Source organism: Halichoerus grypus, chromosome 15 (genome assembly GCF_964656455.1).
Source record: "Halichoerus grypus chromosome 15, mHalGry1.hap1.1, whole genome shotgun sequence".
Classification (NCBI taxonomy): Eukaryota; Metazoa; Chordata; class Mammalia; order Carnivora; family Phocidae; genus Halichoerus; species Halichoerus grypus.
Window position 1 is genome coordinate 55,371,245 of NC_135726.1, and position 16,321 is coordinate 55,387,565.

General features: G+C 48.6%; 1 protein-coding gene across 5 annotated transcripts; it reads left to right on the forward strand.

Moving 5' to 3' along the window:
- The first annotated feature begins 30 nt into the window (after positions 1-30).
- Positions 31-9,331, forward strand: CD33 (CD33 molecule). Of its 5 annotated transcripts, none has more exons than XM_078063387.1 (7): positions 31-89; positions 152-553; positions 738-1,016; positions 1,243-1,290; positions 2,568-2,664; positions 2,898-2,979; positions 8,583-9,331. In XM_078063387.1, the coding sequence occupies exons 1-7, from the start codon at positions 50-52 to the stop codon at positions 8,745-8,747; spliced, it is 1,113 nt and encodes a 370-aa protein (XP_077919513.1). In that variant the 5' UTR covers positions 31-49; the 3' UTR covers positions 8,748-9,331. The 5 variants fall into 5 exon arrangements, with proteins under 5 accessions (XP_077919513.1, XP_035960024.2, XP_077919515.1 ...); XM_036104131.2 differs by having other exon boundaries at positions 152-535; XM_078063389.1 differs by having other exon boundaries at positions 738-1,041; positions 8,583-8,716.
- The last annotated feature ends 6,990 nt before the right edge of the window (positions 9,332-16,321 follow it).

Genomic DNA, 16,321 nt, shown 5'->3' on the forward strand with positions numbered 1-16,321 from the left:
CTCTCCACTTCTTCACCCACAGGAAGCCCACACATCTTCCATCTCAAAGATGCTGCTGCCACCGCTTTTTCTGCCCCTGCTGTGGGCAGGTGAGTGGGCCGGGGGCGGGGCAGGCGGGCGGGGGCTGCTGCTGACCTTCGATTCCCCACAGGGTCCCTGGCTCAGCGTTCAATGTTCCAGCTGCAAGTGCCGGAGACTGTGAAGGTGCAGGAGGGCCTGTGTGTGCATGTGCCCTGCAAATTCTCCCACCCCCGACGCAAATACACTGACGATGACCCAGCTTATGGCTACTGGTTCCAGGAAGGAAGTGATCACAGCCAGGATGTTCTAGTGGCTACAAACAACCCCGATCGAGAAGTGCAGGAGGAGACCCAGGGCCGATTCCACCTCCTCGGGGACCCCCGGGACTACAACTGCTCCCTGGACATCAGAGATGCACAGAGAAGGGACTCGAGGACATACTTCTTTAGGGTGGAGAGAGGGTCTTCTGTGAAATATAGTTACCTACAGAACCAGCTCTCCGTGCGTGTGACGGGTAAGGAGCAGACTCCAGGTGAGGCCACAGGGAAGGACAGAGGTCCTGGGTCAGAACCGGGATGGGACTCACTTCCTGGGAGGGACTGTGGGTAACCCATGTCAGAACTCAGAGGCAGGAGCTGAACCAAACCCTGAGGTTTCTCTCAGGGCCTCACCTCGGACCCTCTTCCTGATTCCCGTGTCTCCCCATCTCCTCACAGCCCTGACCCGCACACCTGACATCCTCATCCCAGGGACCCTGGAGTCTGGCCGCCCCGGGAACCTGACCTGCTCTGTGCCCTGGGCCTGTGAGCGGGGCACGCCTCCCATCTTCTCCTGGATGTCAGTGGCCCTCACCTCCCTGGGCCCCAGGACCCACCTCTCCTCAGTGCTCACCCTCACCCCATGGCCCCAGGACCATGGCACCAACCTCACCTGTCAGGTGTACTTCCCTGCAGCTGGTGTGATGGTGGAAAGGACCGTCCAGCTCAATGTCACCTGTGAGCGTGGGGCCAGGATGCCCAGGTCCCTGAAGGAGTGAGGGGAGGGAAGGCCAGGTTGGGCAGCCTTGGTGTTTTACCAGGAGGTCTGGCTGAGTGTGGGACCTAGAAGGACTCAAGCCCTGTCCCTCCTTATTTCTGTGGTTTCTGGGGATAGGGGGATGCCTACATGTATCTCACATCACCCTGCCCCACTGAAGAGGGAAATCCCTTCTTCCCATCCCAGGTGCCACACAGAACCCAACAACTGGTGTCTGCCTGGGACACAGACCAGGTAGGAAGGAGCCTCCCATCCATGGGGCATTGACTGGCCAGGGTCTCTGTCAGGTTGTGTCTGAGTGGGACTTGAGACTCAATGGGTGGGGGTGTGTTGGGGAGCTGTGGTTAGACATGAGAAGCCCCCTCAGTCCTCCTCTCCCATACCCTCTCTCTGGTCTTGCCAGGGTGACCTGCAGTTTTCTCCCCACCATCTCGATTATGCTCTTTATCTTCCTCTGGTCTCTGAAGGCCTGAGGCATTTTTAGTAACCTTTATTTTTAGAAGGGGAGTTTTAAGTTCTTGGCAAAATTGGGCTGAAGGTAGAGAGATTTCCCCAAAAGCCCTGCTTTTACATGCATAGCCTCTTCACTATCAACATTCCCCAACAGAGCGTACCTTTGTTACAATAAAACCTACATAGGCATGCGTTTATCACTAACAGTCCATAGTTGACATTAGGGTTCATTCTTGGTATTGTATCTTCTATGGATTGGAGAATTTATAATGACATATCCATCTAGTGGTATCATGCAGAGTAGTTTTACTGCCCCAAAATGTCTCTGGGCCATTCTTTCACTATCATTCCTCAACCCTCACCTTGACCTCTCTCTGAGCCCAGCCTTACCCCCACTGTTCTATTCCCATTGGTAATGACATCTGGCCCCCACCTGGACAGTGAGCCCCATTAGGACTCTTTCAGTGCCCACCATATGGCTGATAGGTGATGCCCAGAGACACATCCCTCACTCTGGGTATTGGGCTCTCAGGAGACATGGCCAGGAAGGACAAGGAGAGCTGAAGCTCTGAGAATATCACTGCTTCCACCTGCTTCTGGAAGCACGAAAGACCACTTTGACCCTGAGTGATAGGGCCAGTGGAGGCCAGGAGAGGAGATTCAGACACCCTCCCTGGAAGGAAGGAGGGACTTTCTGTGTCCCACAGAGCTCTGTGCATACGTCTCTCTCTCTGGAGTGCCCACGAGGCCCAGAGTCTCTTGGTCCTGCTGCAGCCAGGTCCGGAGTCTGTTGCAGAGAGACCCTGCATGGGGAAGAACTTGGGTCCTAGAAGAGATGACATTTGCTGGACAGGGTGCAGGGGCCAGATGGTGTGGATAGAAGGTGTCACATAGACCATGTCCTTCTGGTGGAGGCTGAGGTCCTGCAATGGGTGGGAGACCTTCAGGGCTGAACCCTGGACAGGAGGGGAAGGGTACTGCTCTCTGTGTGCTAAAGAGGAAGAGACTCATGCCGGCTCATCAAAACTGGAGTTCACCCCAAGTGTCTCTGTCTGCAGGGAAACTGGGGATCTGGTCAGGAGTGATGCTAGGTGCCATTGCGGGAGCTGGCATCACCACACTGTTCGCTCTCTGCCTCTGCCTTATCTTCTTTGGGTGAGCTGGGTGGGTATGGGGGAGAGGGGAGAAGTGGAACTTGCAGGGGTTGTGAGGTCCTGGAGCAAGGGCGAAGGGTGCCAGGTACGCGTGTGTTCCCAGCCCTGGTCCCAGCAGTCTAGGAGCATGGGGACCTTGTTACAAAGCCTTGCTATGAAGGCTCCTGGGCTCACCCCCCCTCAAACTGCCTCAGAAGAGTGACCCTATGTCAGAGACTCTGGTGTCTCCGTCAGAGTGAAGAGCTGCAGGAGGAGAGCATCCCGGAGAGCAGTGGGCGTGGACGGCATCCACCCGGTGGTAGAGCCAGCTCCCTTGGTGAGTGACGTGGGTGTCCTGGCGTGCAGACTCTCTTCCGCATCTCTTGGGGTGGCCCACAGCCATGCTCCATTCAGCATGTCCAGAAATGAGCTCATCACCTTCCTGCTTGTTTGAAAATGTAGGTTTTATTATCCAGGTGTCTGAGGCCAACAGATCAGGAGGTGATTGCCACTGAAAAGGCACTCTGTTACTCATAGTTCCCAGGAGGAGAGGCACACCACCCCACACAGGACCACATGGGTCAGGGCTAAGGTGGGTCAGGAGGCAGAGGGGGCAAAGGGAGACATGGGTAGGGCCTTTATTGCAGTTTCCACAGGAAAGGCACGGTGAGACAGGGTAAGCAGATTCAGGATTGGCTAGTTTGAATCATTTCAGCAGGCTCTGGGGTGTTGGGGCATCCCTAGTTGTTTGGTTCCTGGCCCTGGGGCGATTAGGCAGAGGAATAGTGGCCCAGAATGTAAGGAGGGGTTGGAGACTGAGCTTTGGACGGATTGGTTTGCATGTGAAAGGCATGCTTGCAAGCAAGTCCACCATCTCTAGAGATTGGCTAGTTCTGGCCTGGACAGTTCCTCTAAGGTTAGCAAGGCCCCAGATGTCAAAGCCTCAGAAACATGTGGTGAATGCACTCCTAAGCATATTCTTCCTGCTGGTTGTCCACCTCCCTGATGGCACTTGTGTCCCTGACACTCCACCAGAGACCCGACCCTGTCCTGCCCCAGCCTTGCACTTCTTGCACCAATATGCTGCAGAGCACGTCTGTTCTTCTCAGTACAGCATAATGCAACCACTCCCCTTGAGCTGAGCTCCCCTCTTAGTCCTTATCCTGCTGCAGCCCTCCCACCTCTCCTCCACAAAGATCCTTGTCCCATATGCCCAAGTCTGAAAAGCACTCCTCCTCCACACTGCTGGAAGTCGGGTGCCCAAACAACTTGGTCTGGCATTTGGGGCAGGAAACCCAGAGTCACCTTCAATGCTGCAATCCCCCTACACCAGCCTGCTCACTTGCCTCAAGCAGAGTGAGCTTTTTGCATCTCAGAATCGTTGCTTGGCGTGCGCTCCTTCTCATGTGTCTATGTCATCCTGCCCTAGTCCTGCTCATTTCCAAACTCTGACTGGCGTTTATTTATTTAAAACTCTGACTAAGGGGGCGCCTGGGTGGCTCAATCAGTTAAACATCCGACTCTTGATCTTGGCTCGGGTCTTGATCTCAGGGTTGTGAGTTCAAGCCCCACGCTGGGCTCCATGCTGGGTGTGGAGCCTACTTAAAAAAACAATCAATCAATCAATCAATCAATCAATCTCTGACTAAGGTGGACACCACTGAGGTTTCTGAGCACATGATCTGCAATCACCATGCATGCATTCATTCTTTTCTCAAATATCTCCCACTTGTTGATTGTTCTGGGTGCTTGGGTAATATCTGGGTTTTTACAAATACATATGTTACAAATATAAAATGTCCCTGAGGTCAAGGACTTACATTTATTGCTGGGGGGGGGGGGAGATGAAAACAGTGAACAGATAAGTAGCAAAAATATGCAAGAAATTGATAGGAAATGGTGTTTTGGAGGGGAATTAGATGGAAGAATGAGGGATGACAGTCCTGGGGCTGGAGTCTTTGAGAAAAAACCCGCCAGAGCCAAAGTGAAGGAGTGTAGTGTGAGCCCCGAGAGCATCACTAAGGCTCTATCTAAGCAAGGTTTGGGGGTTCTGAGGTTGGGGCATACTTGATGTGTGGGAGAAACAGCAAGATGGACAGTGTTTCTAAAGCAGAGCTGTGTGGGTGTGGGCAGTGGGTAATGGTGGGTAAGAAATGAAGATGGAGAGGCATGGGGGCTGCAATTCACCATAATTACCTATGTATTTGGAGAAGAGTGACAATGTAAGGAAAACTACACAGAATTACTATTTCTGACACTTTTGGACACTAAATGTGTGTGTGGTTTTCCCCACACCAAATAATTCTCTCTGACACCAGCTGGGTGTCCTATAATTCAACTTAATTCTGACACTATCTACCTGGAGCTAGCATCAGATCCCACAGGTGATGGGCTCAGTCCCGCAAGGCTGTCCCACTCCACCTTCAGATGCCAGTCACAAGCCTAGGTCATCACCTGTGCTTCTGACCAACTAACTGACTGTAAATCGGTGGTTCCCACAAGCCCCCTCCTCAGTTTTTTTTCTTTTCTTTTTTTTTTGAAGATTTATTTATTTATTTATTTGACAGAGAGAGACAGCGAGAGAGGGAACACAAGCAGGGAGAGTGGGAGAGGGAGAAGCAGGCTTCCCACTGAGCAGGGAGCCCGATGCGGGGCTCGATCCCAGGACCCTGGGATCATGACCTGAGCCGGAGGCAGACGCTTAACGACTGAGCCACCCAGGCGCCCCGCCCCCTCCTCAGTTTTAATTAATTGGTCACAACGGCCCACAGAACTCGGGAAGGCAGTTTACTTACTTTGTACCAGTCTATTATAAAAGGATGTGATGAAGGATACAGATCAACATCCAGATGGAAGAGATGCATGGAGCTTCCATCCCCTTTCCAGGTGTGCCCACCCTCCCAGCCCCTCCACATGTTCACCAACCCAGAAGCTCCCTAACCAACCTCCCCCCAACCCTGTACTATTGGGATTTTTATGGAGGCCTCCTCACATAGACCTGATAGATCATTACCTCCATTTTCAGCTCCTCTTCCCTTCCTGGAGGATGAGGACATGGGGCTGAAACTTCCAAGCCTCTAACCACGGCTTGGCCTTTCTGTGACCAGCCCCCATCCAGGAGCCCACCAAGATTTATGTCATTAGAACAAAAGATGCTGCTGTTGTCCAGGAAATTCCAAGGGATTTAGGAGCTCTGTGTCAGGAACCAGGGTCAAAGACCAAACATTAGAACAGAAGATGCTCCTAGCATTCTTCTCACTTCGGAAATTATAAGCGTTTTAGGAAATCTGTGCAGGATATATATATATATTTTAAGTAGGCTCCACGTCCAATGTGGGGCTTGAACTCATGACCTTGAGATCAAGAGTCGCATGCTCTATTGACTGAGCCAGCTGGGTTCCCCAAGCTGATGCTCTTTTTAATGGGATAACTCTGGCTGCTGCACTGAAAATGCCTATAGCAGGTTAGGGCAGAAAAGAGGAGACAAGATAAGGAAGACACTGAAATAACCCAGGCAAGAGATAAAGCAGACTGTATCAGTTTGCTAGGGCTCCCATAAAAAGATACCATAGATGGAGTGGCTTAAACTACAGAAACATCTTCAGAAACAATTGTGAAGGCTGAAGTCCAAGATCAAGGTGCCAGCAGGGTTAGCTTCTTCTGAAAACTCTCCCCTTGGTTTGCAGGTGGCTGCCTTCTCTCCATGTCCTCACCTGGCCTTTTCTCTGTGTACACACATCTCCAGTGTCTGTTCTTCTTATAAGGACATAAGTCATTTGGGGCCCTACCTTAATGTCCTTGTTTAAACTTAATTACCTCTCTAAGGGCCCCATCTCCAAATATAGTCACATTAGGTGTTAGAGCTTCAACATATAAGTTCCACATATGGACACAATTCAGTCCATAAGTCAGACGTAGTCCTGGGTAACAATGATGAATCAGGATTTGCTAATGGAGTGATAGAGTGTGTGTGGGATATGAGCAAAGATAGTTCACTGCCTCTACCTAATGGGTGTGAGAGATGCCAAAGATGACCCCATAGATGTCATAGATGTTATAGATGTCCATACATGTTCATAGATGCCAAAGATGACCCCATAGATGTCATAGATGTTATAGATGTCCGTACATGTTCATAGATGCCAAAGATGACCCCATAGATGTCATAGATGTTATGGATGTCCATACATGTTCATAGATGCCAAAGATGACTCCAGTGTGGTTGCCCTGAGCAACATAAGTAAGGGTATCACCAATTCCTGAAATTACCAAATCTACAGGAATATATTTCCAAGAGGGGATCAAACTTTATTTTGGTTACTACAAGCTTAAGGTGCCTCTGAGATGTCCAAATGAAGAAGACAAGTAGATGGCAAGAGTCTGGAGCTCAGGACAGGGATTCAGGTAGGAGGCACAGAGGTTTGGGGGTCTGATAGTGGATGAAACCACAAAGAAGAAGAGAGGTCCACAAATAGAGCCCTGGGAAAGCCAGAGTTACAAGGTGGAGATGACAAGAAAAACACTGAGAAAAAAGAAATTAGAAAGAAGAGAGGGTAGGGTTGGGTCCTGGTAGCCAAAGGGAGATGAAGCTTCAAGGAGAAGAGAATGCTTATTTGCTTCAAATGCTAGTAAGTCCAGTAAGATAGGTTCTCAGAAATGAATCTTAAATTTAGCAAGTGGTGTCACAGCTGATCTTGACAAAAGCAGATCTGGTTGCCTGGGAGAGGAAGTTGACTTGATTGGAGTGAGTTCAAGAGGAAAAATGGGAGGATGAGAAGTGGAAATACTCTTGAAAAATGTTGCCAAAAATCTAGAGAAATTAGCCTGCAGCAGAAAAATGGTCATACTTCTAAATCCCTTGGAACTCTCTGTGTGATAAGAGCATCTTTTGTACTAACAAGGTGACTCTGGGTAAGCTCCTGGATGGAGAGCCAGAAAGACCGCCCCATGATTAGAAGCTTGGAATTTTCATCCCTGCCCTGCCCCCATTCTCCAGAGAGGGGAGAGAGGCTGGAAATGGAATTAGTGATCAATCATGCCTACATGATGAAACCTCCATAAAAATCCTAAAGTATGGAGTTCAAGGAACTTCCAAGTTAGTGAACACATGGTGTTCACTGGGAGAGGGTGAGGCAGCTCCCGCCCTGCCCCGCCACCTCACCCTATGCATCTCTTCCATTTGGATGTTCATCTGCGTTGTGTCTTTTATCACATCCTTTTATAATAAGCTGGTAAACAGTAAGTAAACTGCTTTCCTGAGTTCTGTGATCCACTCTAGAAAATTAGTGGAACCTGAGGTGGGGCTCGCGGCAACTGCTCATTTATAGCCAGTTGGTCAGAGACACAGGTGACAACCTGGACCTCCAACTGACACGTGAAGTGGGGGTGGGGGCAAACTTGTAAGTCTGAGCCCTAATCTATGGGGTCTGGTGTTGTCTCTGGGTAGAGAGCGTCAGAATTGAGTTAGAAATGTAGGCCACCAAGCTGGTGTTGGAGAATTGCTTGGTGTGGTGAAAACCCCACACATCTAGTGTCAGAGGTGTTGTGAATGTGGTAGCAGTGTGAGAATAAAGAAGACACACCCAGAAGACAACTGAGCTTTTCATAAACACCCTCCTCTATATCCTGTGCCAGAGAGACTGGGGTTCAGTTCATGATCAAGATGTGTGACCTTGGGTAGTAACTAACCTCTCTGAGAACTAGTTTCTCTTTCTGTAAAATAATAGTCTTTTCCACATAGGTCTGAGTGAGTGTTCAATAAAATTTGAAAGCCATCAATAGTGCTATATTTGTTACGTAAGAAATGTTTGATAAAAGAATGGAAGAGAGAGCAATGTCCTGTCAGAATCAAATTCACTTCATGGACACTCTCTGCCTTCTCTTCACCCTACCCCAGACCCCCACCACCCTGTTCTGACCCCTGCTTTGCTCTCCATACAGGATTGCCAGCAGGAGTCCAAGTCAGACCTCCCTGCTGACCCCACAAGCTCTGCAGGGGTGCCCCCCACCTTGGAGATGGATCAAGAGCTGTATTATGCCTCCATCAGCTATCACAGGATGAAGGAGGGCACCTATGCAGAATACTCAGAGATCAGGACCCAATGAGGAACCTCCTAGAGCATCAGTCTCAGAGGGAGCATCCATACCCTGCAGGAAGTGGGACAAAGGCTGATTCTTGGCGAGTTAACATCCCCATAGGCAATGGGTTTACAAACTCTTGAATGTGAATTTCCTGCTATATTGGAACTAAGGCTTTGCAATCAGAGAGGTCCGGGGTGGAATCCACGCTCTTTCATTTATCAACAGTATGACATAAGGCAAGCCACCTTACCCCTCCATGACTCAGTTTCCTGCTTTGCGAAATGGATGTAAGAAGTCCCACCTCACAGGGTTGCCATGAGGAGTAAATAAAAGTGCATATAGAAAACACCCAGCAGAAGTCCTGCCGCACTGTGAGAGTTTGGTGCACACTAGTTCCTTCCCCCTTGAACAGAAAGGTCACCTAGAGCCTGGGTGTGTTCTGTCTGGGACACCACATCAGCAATGTGTCAGTCTCACTTTCAAAACCCTCCCATGTTGTAATCATTTTGCAATGTATACATATATCAAATCATTACATTGTATAATTTAAACTTACACAATGTTATGTGTCAATTATATCTCAATAAAGCTGGAAAAAATAAACTGTAGATGCAGATGTATTGCTTAGTGATAAATATTATTGAATATTTATCAGAAAAACAAAACCCTCCCCATGGGTCCCTTCCCTGACTTGGCCTCCAGCATCATCCCTCTCCCCTCCTGAATCTTCCCTTTCCATCCTGCCTGCCTCCTACTCGTCTTGTTAGAGACAAAATCACATATTAACATTTAGGGAATTTCCTAAAACTTAGGGCTAACCACAGTCAAAATACCTCTCCATCTCCTCAGCCCCAAAGACTAATTTACAAGCTTCTAATTTGACATTCCAGGTCAAGGGTCAGGAATTTTTTTTTTAAAGGGCCAGATAGCAAATATTTTAGGCTTTGCAAGCTGTAAGGACTCCGTAGCAATTATTCAAAACTGTGTGTTTGTAGTGCAAATGCAGCCATAGACATTCTACAAATGAATTAATGTGGCTGTGTTCCAACAAAATTTTATGTGCAAAAGCAGGCTATAGTTTTCTGACTTCTATTGCAGGTTGTTTTCAATTTCACCCAATCTACTTCTGCATCTCCACATCCTAAACTATCAATCCCTCATGTCATTCTCTAAATGCCCCCATGCTTGTGCATTCCTCACCATCTTTGTGCATCCACACCATCCCTCCTCCAGGAAGACACATCACCAGGTCATCATCTATCTGGCAACTTCTTATCCTCCAAAATAAATTGAAAAACAGATGTCAGGGTTGAGATGGTTGGTGGAGGCAAGCAGGAAGTTGTAATCTTCCTCCTGAAAAGCCGAATATTTTACTTAAAAATCAGCTTAAATAAAAACAACCCCACATCTGCCAGTAGCACCAAAACCATGACAGGGATAAAGCATAATGCCATAAGATCATAAAATGACTCCTAAAAACAAATGGGGGATTCTGGTGTGGTGTAAAAAAATTGTCTGGGGCCTAACTCTCCCTGCCTTACACTGAAGAAGGACAGCTGTCAGACTTCTGCTTATGATAATGTCAGGCTTGGTGACAGGAGCCAACCATCTGTTGAAAACATTAAAAGTTGATGGTTAGACTTCCAATCGAGACAAGTTGTCATCAATACATTGTTCCCTGCTCCTGCCTCTACTTGCAACTAGAAACGCTGTAAATGGTACAAGAAACAAAGGAGAATTCTGGAATGCAGTAAGAAGAAGGTGAGTTGGGTTAGGCCCCCAGAACTCGGGGACTAATACAGAGGGAGAGCATCTCAGTCCTCCCATCCAATAGAGGAAAGACACTCAGACCCATCATTTCCCAAATCGTGACTGAGAAACAGAAGGCAGCTAGGTAGGGCCATTTCTCTCCTGGATGGAGGGGAGCCCTTTTGACAATCAGGCAGGCCCAACACCACCAGCAAGGGGGATCAATTGGAGCCAGAAATATGTGTCCAAGAAACACTTACCTTCTCCTTCAGACTTGAGATATCTTCTCCTGCCCTGAGGCACTGGAGTGGGTGGACAGAAATGGAGAAAAGGATCCAGGCATACTGTCTAATGCTCCTGACCCTGATTCTAAGTTTTCTTCTTTGTCAAATGGGAAGACTAGCCTCCTCACTTTCAGAAGATGTGTGTGTGTGTGTGTGTGATGAAGGAAGTTATTTAAAGGAACAGTACAAAAGGCCAGAAGCAGAGGGCCTTAGCAAGAAGGCTCAGCCGGACGGCGCAGACAGACATCATCCACAGGAGGAAAAATACCTGAGAGTGAACAGGAGAGGCAGCAGGTGGAGAAGACAGAGGAGGCCAGCTCCTGATTGTCTGCTTCCCTGGCTCCATCCATCCCCACCCCTTTCCCCTCCTGGCCCCAAACCCGGACATATGCGTCTGGGTCAGGCCCTGCTGCTGAGCTGGGAGGTACTTGAGCTCAAAGCACAACACTGTTTCAGCACCTCGGACAGCACCCCCCCCCCCCCCCCCCCCCCGGCCTGGGACTCTCCAGGGGTCAGTGTTTCCTGGGGGATGGAGAGCCCCCAGCGTGCCAACCATTTATCAGCCCCCAGTGCAGAGTGGGAGGAGCCTGCAGAAGGATCTGGTGACATCCTAAGTCAATGATGCTGGTCAGGGGTGTCTGGGACCTTGTAGGGTGTGCTTCCCTCCTCAGACTGGGGCTCTTTGCTCCCAGAAGGTGTTAACCAGGGATTGGGTGCTGTCCTGAGGTGAGGTTTAGGCATGGGTGTCCCCAGTAATTAGAGGGAATAACAAGGTAAATCTTGGGGCATTGTTGGAAAGAAAGTAGTAATCACTCAAAGAGGGGGTCCTTATGGCATTTAGAGCTGTTGTAAGACCTTGGGAGAAAGGTTTCCATTTGTTTTGTAACTGTCTTCCTACCAAGCCTGAATAACTTCAAGATTTTTTTTTCTTTCTCCATTTGAATTGATTATCACTCTTTCAGTCTGGGATGGGTTTTTCCTCTTTCCATGTTTTCTCACATTTCTGTCTGGAGGCTTCCCGTCCCTCCATAGGTGGTCTCAACCACTCCAAGGCTCCCACCTCTGCCCAGGCAACTCTTGCAGTTACTAGCGCAGGCTGTCTTGAGTCCCAGAGTTGGTAAGTGGCAGGAAGCCTAGGTCCTGTTGAGGAACTTCATGCCCATCCAACATCCCCCCATTTGTGTTCCTCCTTTTCTGGTCCTCCCCCTGCTCAGGAATGTCTGCATGGAGGCTGACTTCCACCAGCCCCCTCCCCTATGGTCCCTTCAGGGTCTACTACACCGAGTGATCAGACTCCTCCCCAGGCAACCCCTTAACTGAGTCCCCGAAACATCAGAACAGTGTTCACCATTGGCCACCCCCAGAGCCAGCATCCTACAGGACACTGACCTCACTTGGCTTTTCCCTGACAGGGTTGGAGACCTCTAGAAAAGGAAGGATGAGAAAAATTTGAGCTGCTTTGTCTCTTAGGATGGGGGAATGTCCTGGACATGGGATCCCAAAAGGAGGGGCCAGGCATGGGAGCACTGTGTTCATTGTCTCCCAAACCTCTCTCCTCACCCCTAACCCACCTCCACACAGTAGGGAAGCACTTTGTTGATTTTGCCCTGCCCCTACACAAAAAAGCAAATAAACAAATTTTTGTTCACCTGTCATTTCTGGTCTTCCAAACTTTTTCCTATGGTTGTGAGTGAGTAGATGCAAGGAGAGGAAAGTCACCTATATGTGATTTTTTTTTACCAAAATTAAAATAATACTTTAAGCAAGATTCTGCTATTTGTGTGTTTACCTTTATGTAAAAACTGCCACTTGACACGTATTTATCACCTACTATGAAATTTATCATTATTGTGTGCGAAGCGAGTCTACACTGCTTGTGAGAAATGCACATTCTTGCCTCCAAGGACTTACTTTCTATCTTGGAAACATAAATACACAGTCAAGGAAATTCATCTTCTCACCCGCTCTCTGCCCACCCCCAATATGTTTTCCACAGGGAAGCCAGAGGGAATTCTAAAACCCAAGAGTCATTTTCAGCTTCTAACCCTCCATTGGTTCCCAGTTGCCCAAGTGGAAATAGCAAAATCCTTTAAGATGAACTCAAGCAGTTACATGGTCCATCTTATTTGGCTCAGGGGGCAGGGACCAGGTTCTAATACCTAGAACGCACCACAAGCCAAAAAGACAACACATGCACAGAGGCGCAAACAAATTTGTTTTTTATTCTGTCAAAGGAAGATTTTTTTTAAGGCAAGATCATGACCCTCATAGATATAAAATAAACATGTGTTAAAGATTTTTTATTGTGGCAAAAAAACACATACCATCAGATCTATCCTCCTAACAAAATGTTAAGTATACACTAGTGTTAACTATAAGTACTGTGTTGTACAGAGGATCTCTAGAAATTTTTCACCTTGCAGGACTGAAACTTTATACCCATTGAACAGCAATTCCCCATTTCATTTAACTCATTATGAATGAGGGAACCAGGGCAGAAATTAAAGATGCCCAAATTTATATGGAGCAAGGGAATATTGAAATGAATTTGTGAATGCATGTAAAAGTGGCTTGGTGGGGGGATTCAAATCTCCCCACCAGCAGACAGAACGTATATGTATGTCTATGGACAAGAATTATTTGCATTGCTATTAGTTATCTATAAATTATAGCATTTAAAATAGTTCAAGGGTGATAAAATGCTAGAGTCAGGTAACCCCAGAAAGGTATGCTCTAAAGAATACATATTTTTTCATTGGAGACAGCCAGAAATCTTATTTTGCTTATTCTAAATATCCTTACAACTCTTTTTTTAAATAAAGATTTTATTTTTTAAGTAATCTCTACACCCAACATGGGGCTTGAACCCACAACCCCAAGATCAAGAGTCACATGCTCCACCAACCAAGCCAGCCAGGCGTCCTAATATCCTTACAATTCTTAAAGTAAATATTCATTGATCACCTAATGTATGCCAAGCATTTTTCTAGCCAGAGTGGACTCAGCAGTAAATGGGAGAAACAGGATCCCTTGTGAAGCTTATATTTTAATGGCAGGAGAGACAGACAAGGAATAATTAAGTAGACCATGTGTTACGTTGATTCGTGATAAGGAGTTTGAAGAAAAACAAAAGAGAAAGATACAGAGGGAATATGAAATGGATTATACTCTCCAATATGTTGTCTGCGGATATCGTCATTGAGAAAATGACGTTCGAGTGTGCGCACATATACACACAGAGAAATCACACACACACATATACACACAGACACACACACACCTCAGACAGGTACCCACAGACCACAAACACAGAACACACACACGTATGTACACAGACCAAAGAAATACACACGCACCACAGACACACACAGAGACTGCGGACACAAACACACACACATCTACACGGACACACGTGCCACAGACACACACAACACACACTCATGCAGAACTTCCACCACAGCCACGGAAGGCGAGGCATTAACCATTGGCTCCTCATGCTGGGAGCTTTGCCCTGGGAAGCCTGGGGCCCTGGTTCTCAGGCCAAATAGACCAATAGACCAAGGTCAGCCTTACCTCAGCCCAGCCCCCAGGACCCACCGCTCAACAAACGGGAGACAGGCGCCCAGGTGCAGGAGGATGGGCTCAGCCAGCAGAGAGGCCAGCTGGAGCAGAGGCCCAGGGACACCGTCCTGTCCTGGGGAGAGAAGAAGTGTGCCCGGGTTTAAGTAAGAGCAAGGCAGAGATCAGAGCACAGAAGAACAGCAGATGTTTCTTCCAATTACCAAACCTGTCCCTTCCCTTCCCCTCCGTCCCGGGAGTGGCCCCATCCTACAAACTGGCCACTGTGTGGACTGTGTCCAGAGTGGGCCAGACCACCTGCACAGAGCACTTGACCTGTATGAACACATCCGTCTTCTTGAAAACCCCATGCATTGGTTTACTGGGGTTAACATAACGAAGTACACCGACCAGGTGGCTTAACTAACAGAAGTTCATTTTCTCACAGCTCTGGAGGCCAGACATTGTGGGCAGAACTGGTTCCTTCTGAGGCCTCTCTCCTTGGTTTGCAGGTGGCTGGTTCCCCACCCTGTGCTCATGTGGTCTCCTGTTTGTACGTGTCTGTGTCCTAATCCCTTCTCCTCCTCCTTCTTCTTCTTCTCCTTCTTCTTCTTCTTCCTCTTCTTCTTTTTTTTTTTTTTAAAGATTATATTTATTTATTTGACAGAGAGAGACACAGCGAGAGAGGGAACACAAGCAGGGGGAGTGGGAGAGGGAGAAGCAGGCTTCCTGCAGAGCAGGGAGCCCAATGTGGGGCTTGATCCCAGGACCCTGGGATCATGACCTGAGCCGAAGGCAGACGCTTAACGACTGAGCCACCCAGGCGCGCCTTCTCCTTCTCCTCCTCCTCCTCCTCCTCCTCCTCCTCCTCCTCCTCCTTCTTCTTCTTCTTCTTCTTCTTCTTCTTCTTTCCTCTTCTTTCCTCTTCTTCTTCTTCTTTTTAGATTATATTTATTTTTTAGAGAGAGAGAATGAGTGGGGGGAGAGGGAGAAGCAGGCTCCCCGCTGAGCAGGGAACCCGATGCAGGACTTCATCCCAGGACCCTGGGATCATGACCTGAGCCAACGGCAGATGCTTCCCCGACTGAGCTACCCAGGCGCCGCTCCTAATCCCCTCTTCTTATAAAGGCACCAGTCCTCTTGGACTGGAGCCCACCCCAATGGCCTCATTTTACCTTAATTATCTCTTTAAAGACCTATGTCCAAAGACAGTCATATTTGGAGGTACTGAGGGTTAGGAAATGAACATATGAATTTTAGGGTGACACAATTCAGCCCATAACACCCTGTGAGTATAGGTATCCAGCTATGCAGAGTTAAACCCCTTCCCAAGACAGCACAGTGAGCATGAGGGAGACGGGCCCGAGCCTGAAGCCATCTGGTACACATGATCCCTTCGTGGGAGGCCTCAGATGAAGGAGCCCCAGGGCAGAGCTGACCACCAGGACCTTCTTACCAAAAGCAGGACTCAGAGTGACACAGGGCCAGGTATTTGATGTGCAAGATGGCCACACCCAAGTCTGCAGAAAATGCCCACCGCTGTCCTCACATTCTCCCACAGACAAGAGTTGAGTATTGCAATCCCACCATGTGACCTCTGGGGAAACTGAGGCTTGGAGGGGAGGAGGGCCAAGCACAGCTGGGCATTCTCCCTCAACGTCATGCTGTGCTATCATCTTCCTGCAAATGCCCAGCTCTCAGGCGTGGCCTGGTGCGGGCAACACCACGGTATGCCTGGAGCAGGGGGCTGGGAGCCAGCCAGCAAGCCCCAGACCCCCTGGGAGTCCTGGTCCCCCGTCCACTCCGGCCATTCATACCTGGGAACTCGCCTTCTAGTCGCACAGAGCAATGGCGTTTCCTACAAACTCCTGCCTATCCTTCTACCAGCTCACACTGTACCAATAGGAGCTGCTGTAGCCTGGAGTTTCTCTGTCTCCTTGGGTGTTAGGGAAGTTCTGAAGAACAGAGAGAGAGTCTGTCCCTTTCCCCTTTGACTCCATGGCCCTA

What these genes read in the sequence shown, in the direction of transcription:
- CD33 (XM_078063387.1), top strand. Translation starts at nt 50, where the DNA reads ATGCTGCTGCCACCGCTTTTTCTGCCCCTGCTGTGGGCAG. An exon ending in TCTGCCCCTGCTGTGGGCAG is followed by an intron (nt 90 to 151) that starts GTGAGTGGGCCG and finishes GATTCCCCACAG; the next exon opens with GGTCCCTGGCTCAGCGTTCA. An exon ending in GGGTAAGGAGCAGACTCCAG is followed by an intron (nt 554 to 737) that starts GTGAGGCCACAG and finishes ATCTCCTCACAG; the next exon opens with CCCTGACCCGCACACCTGAC.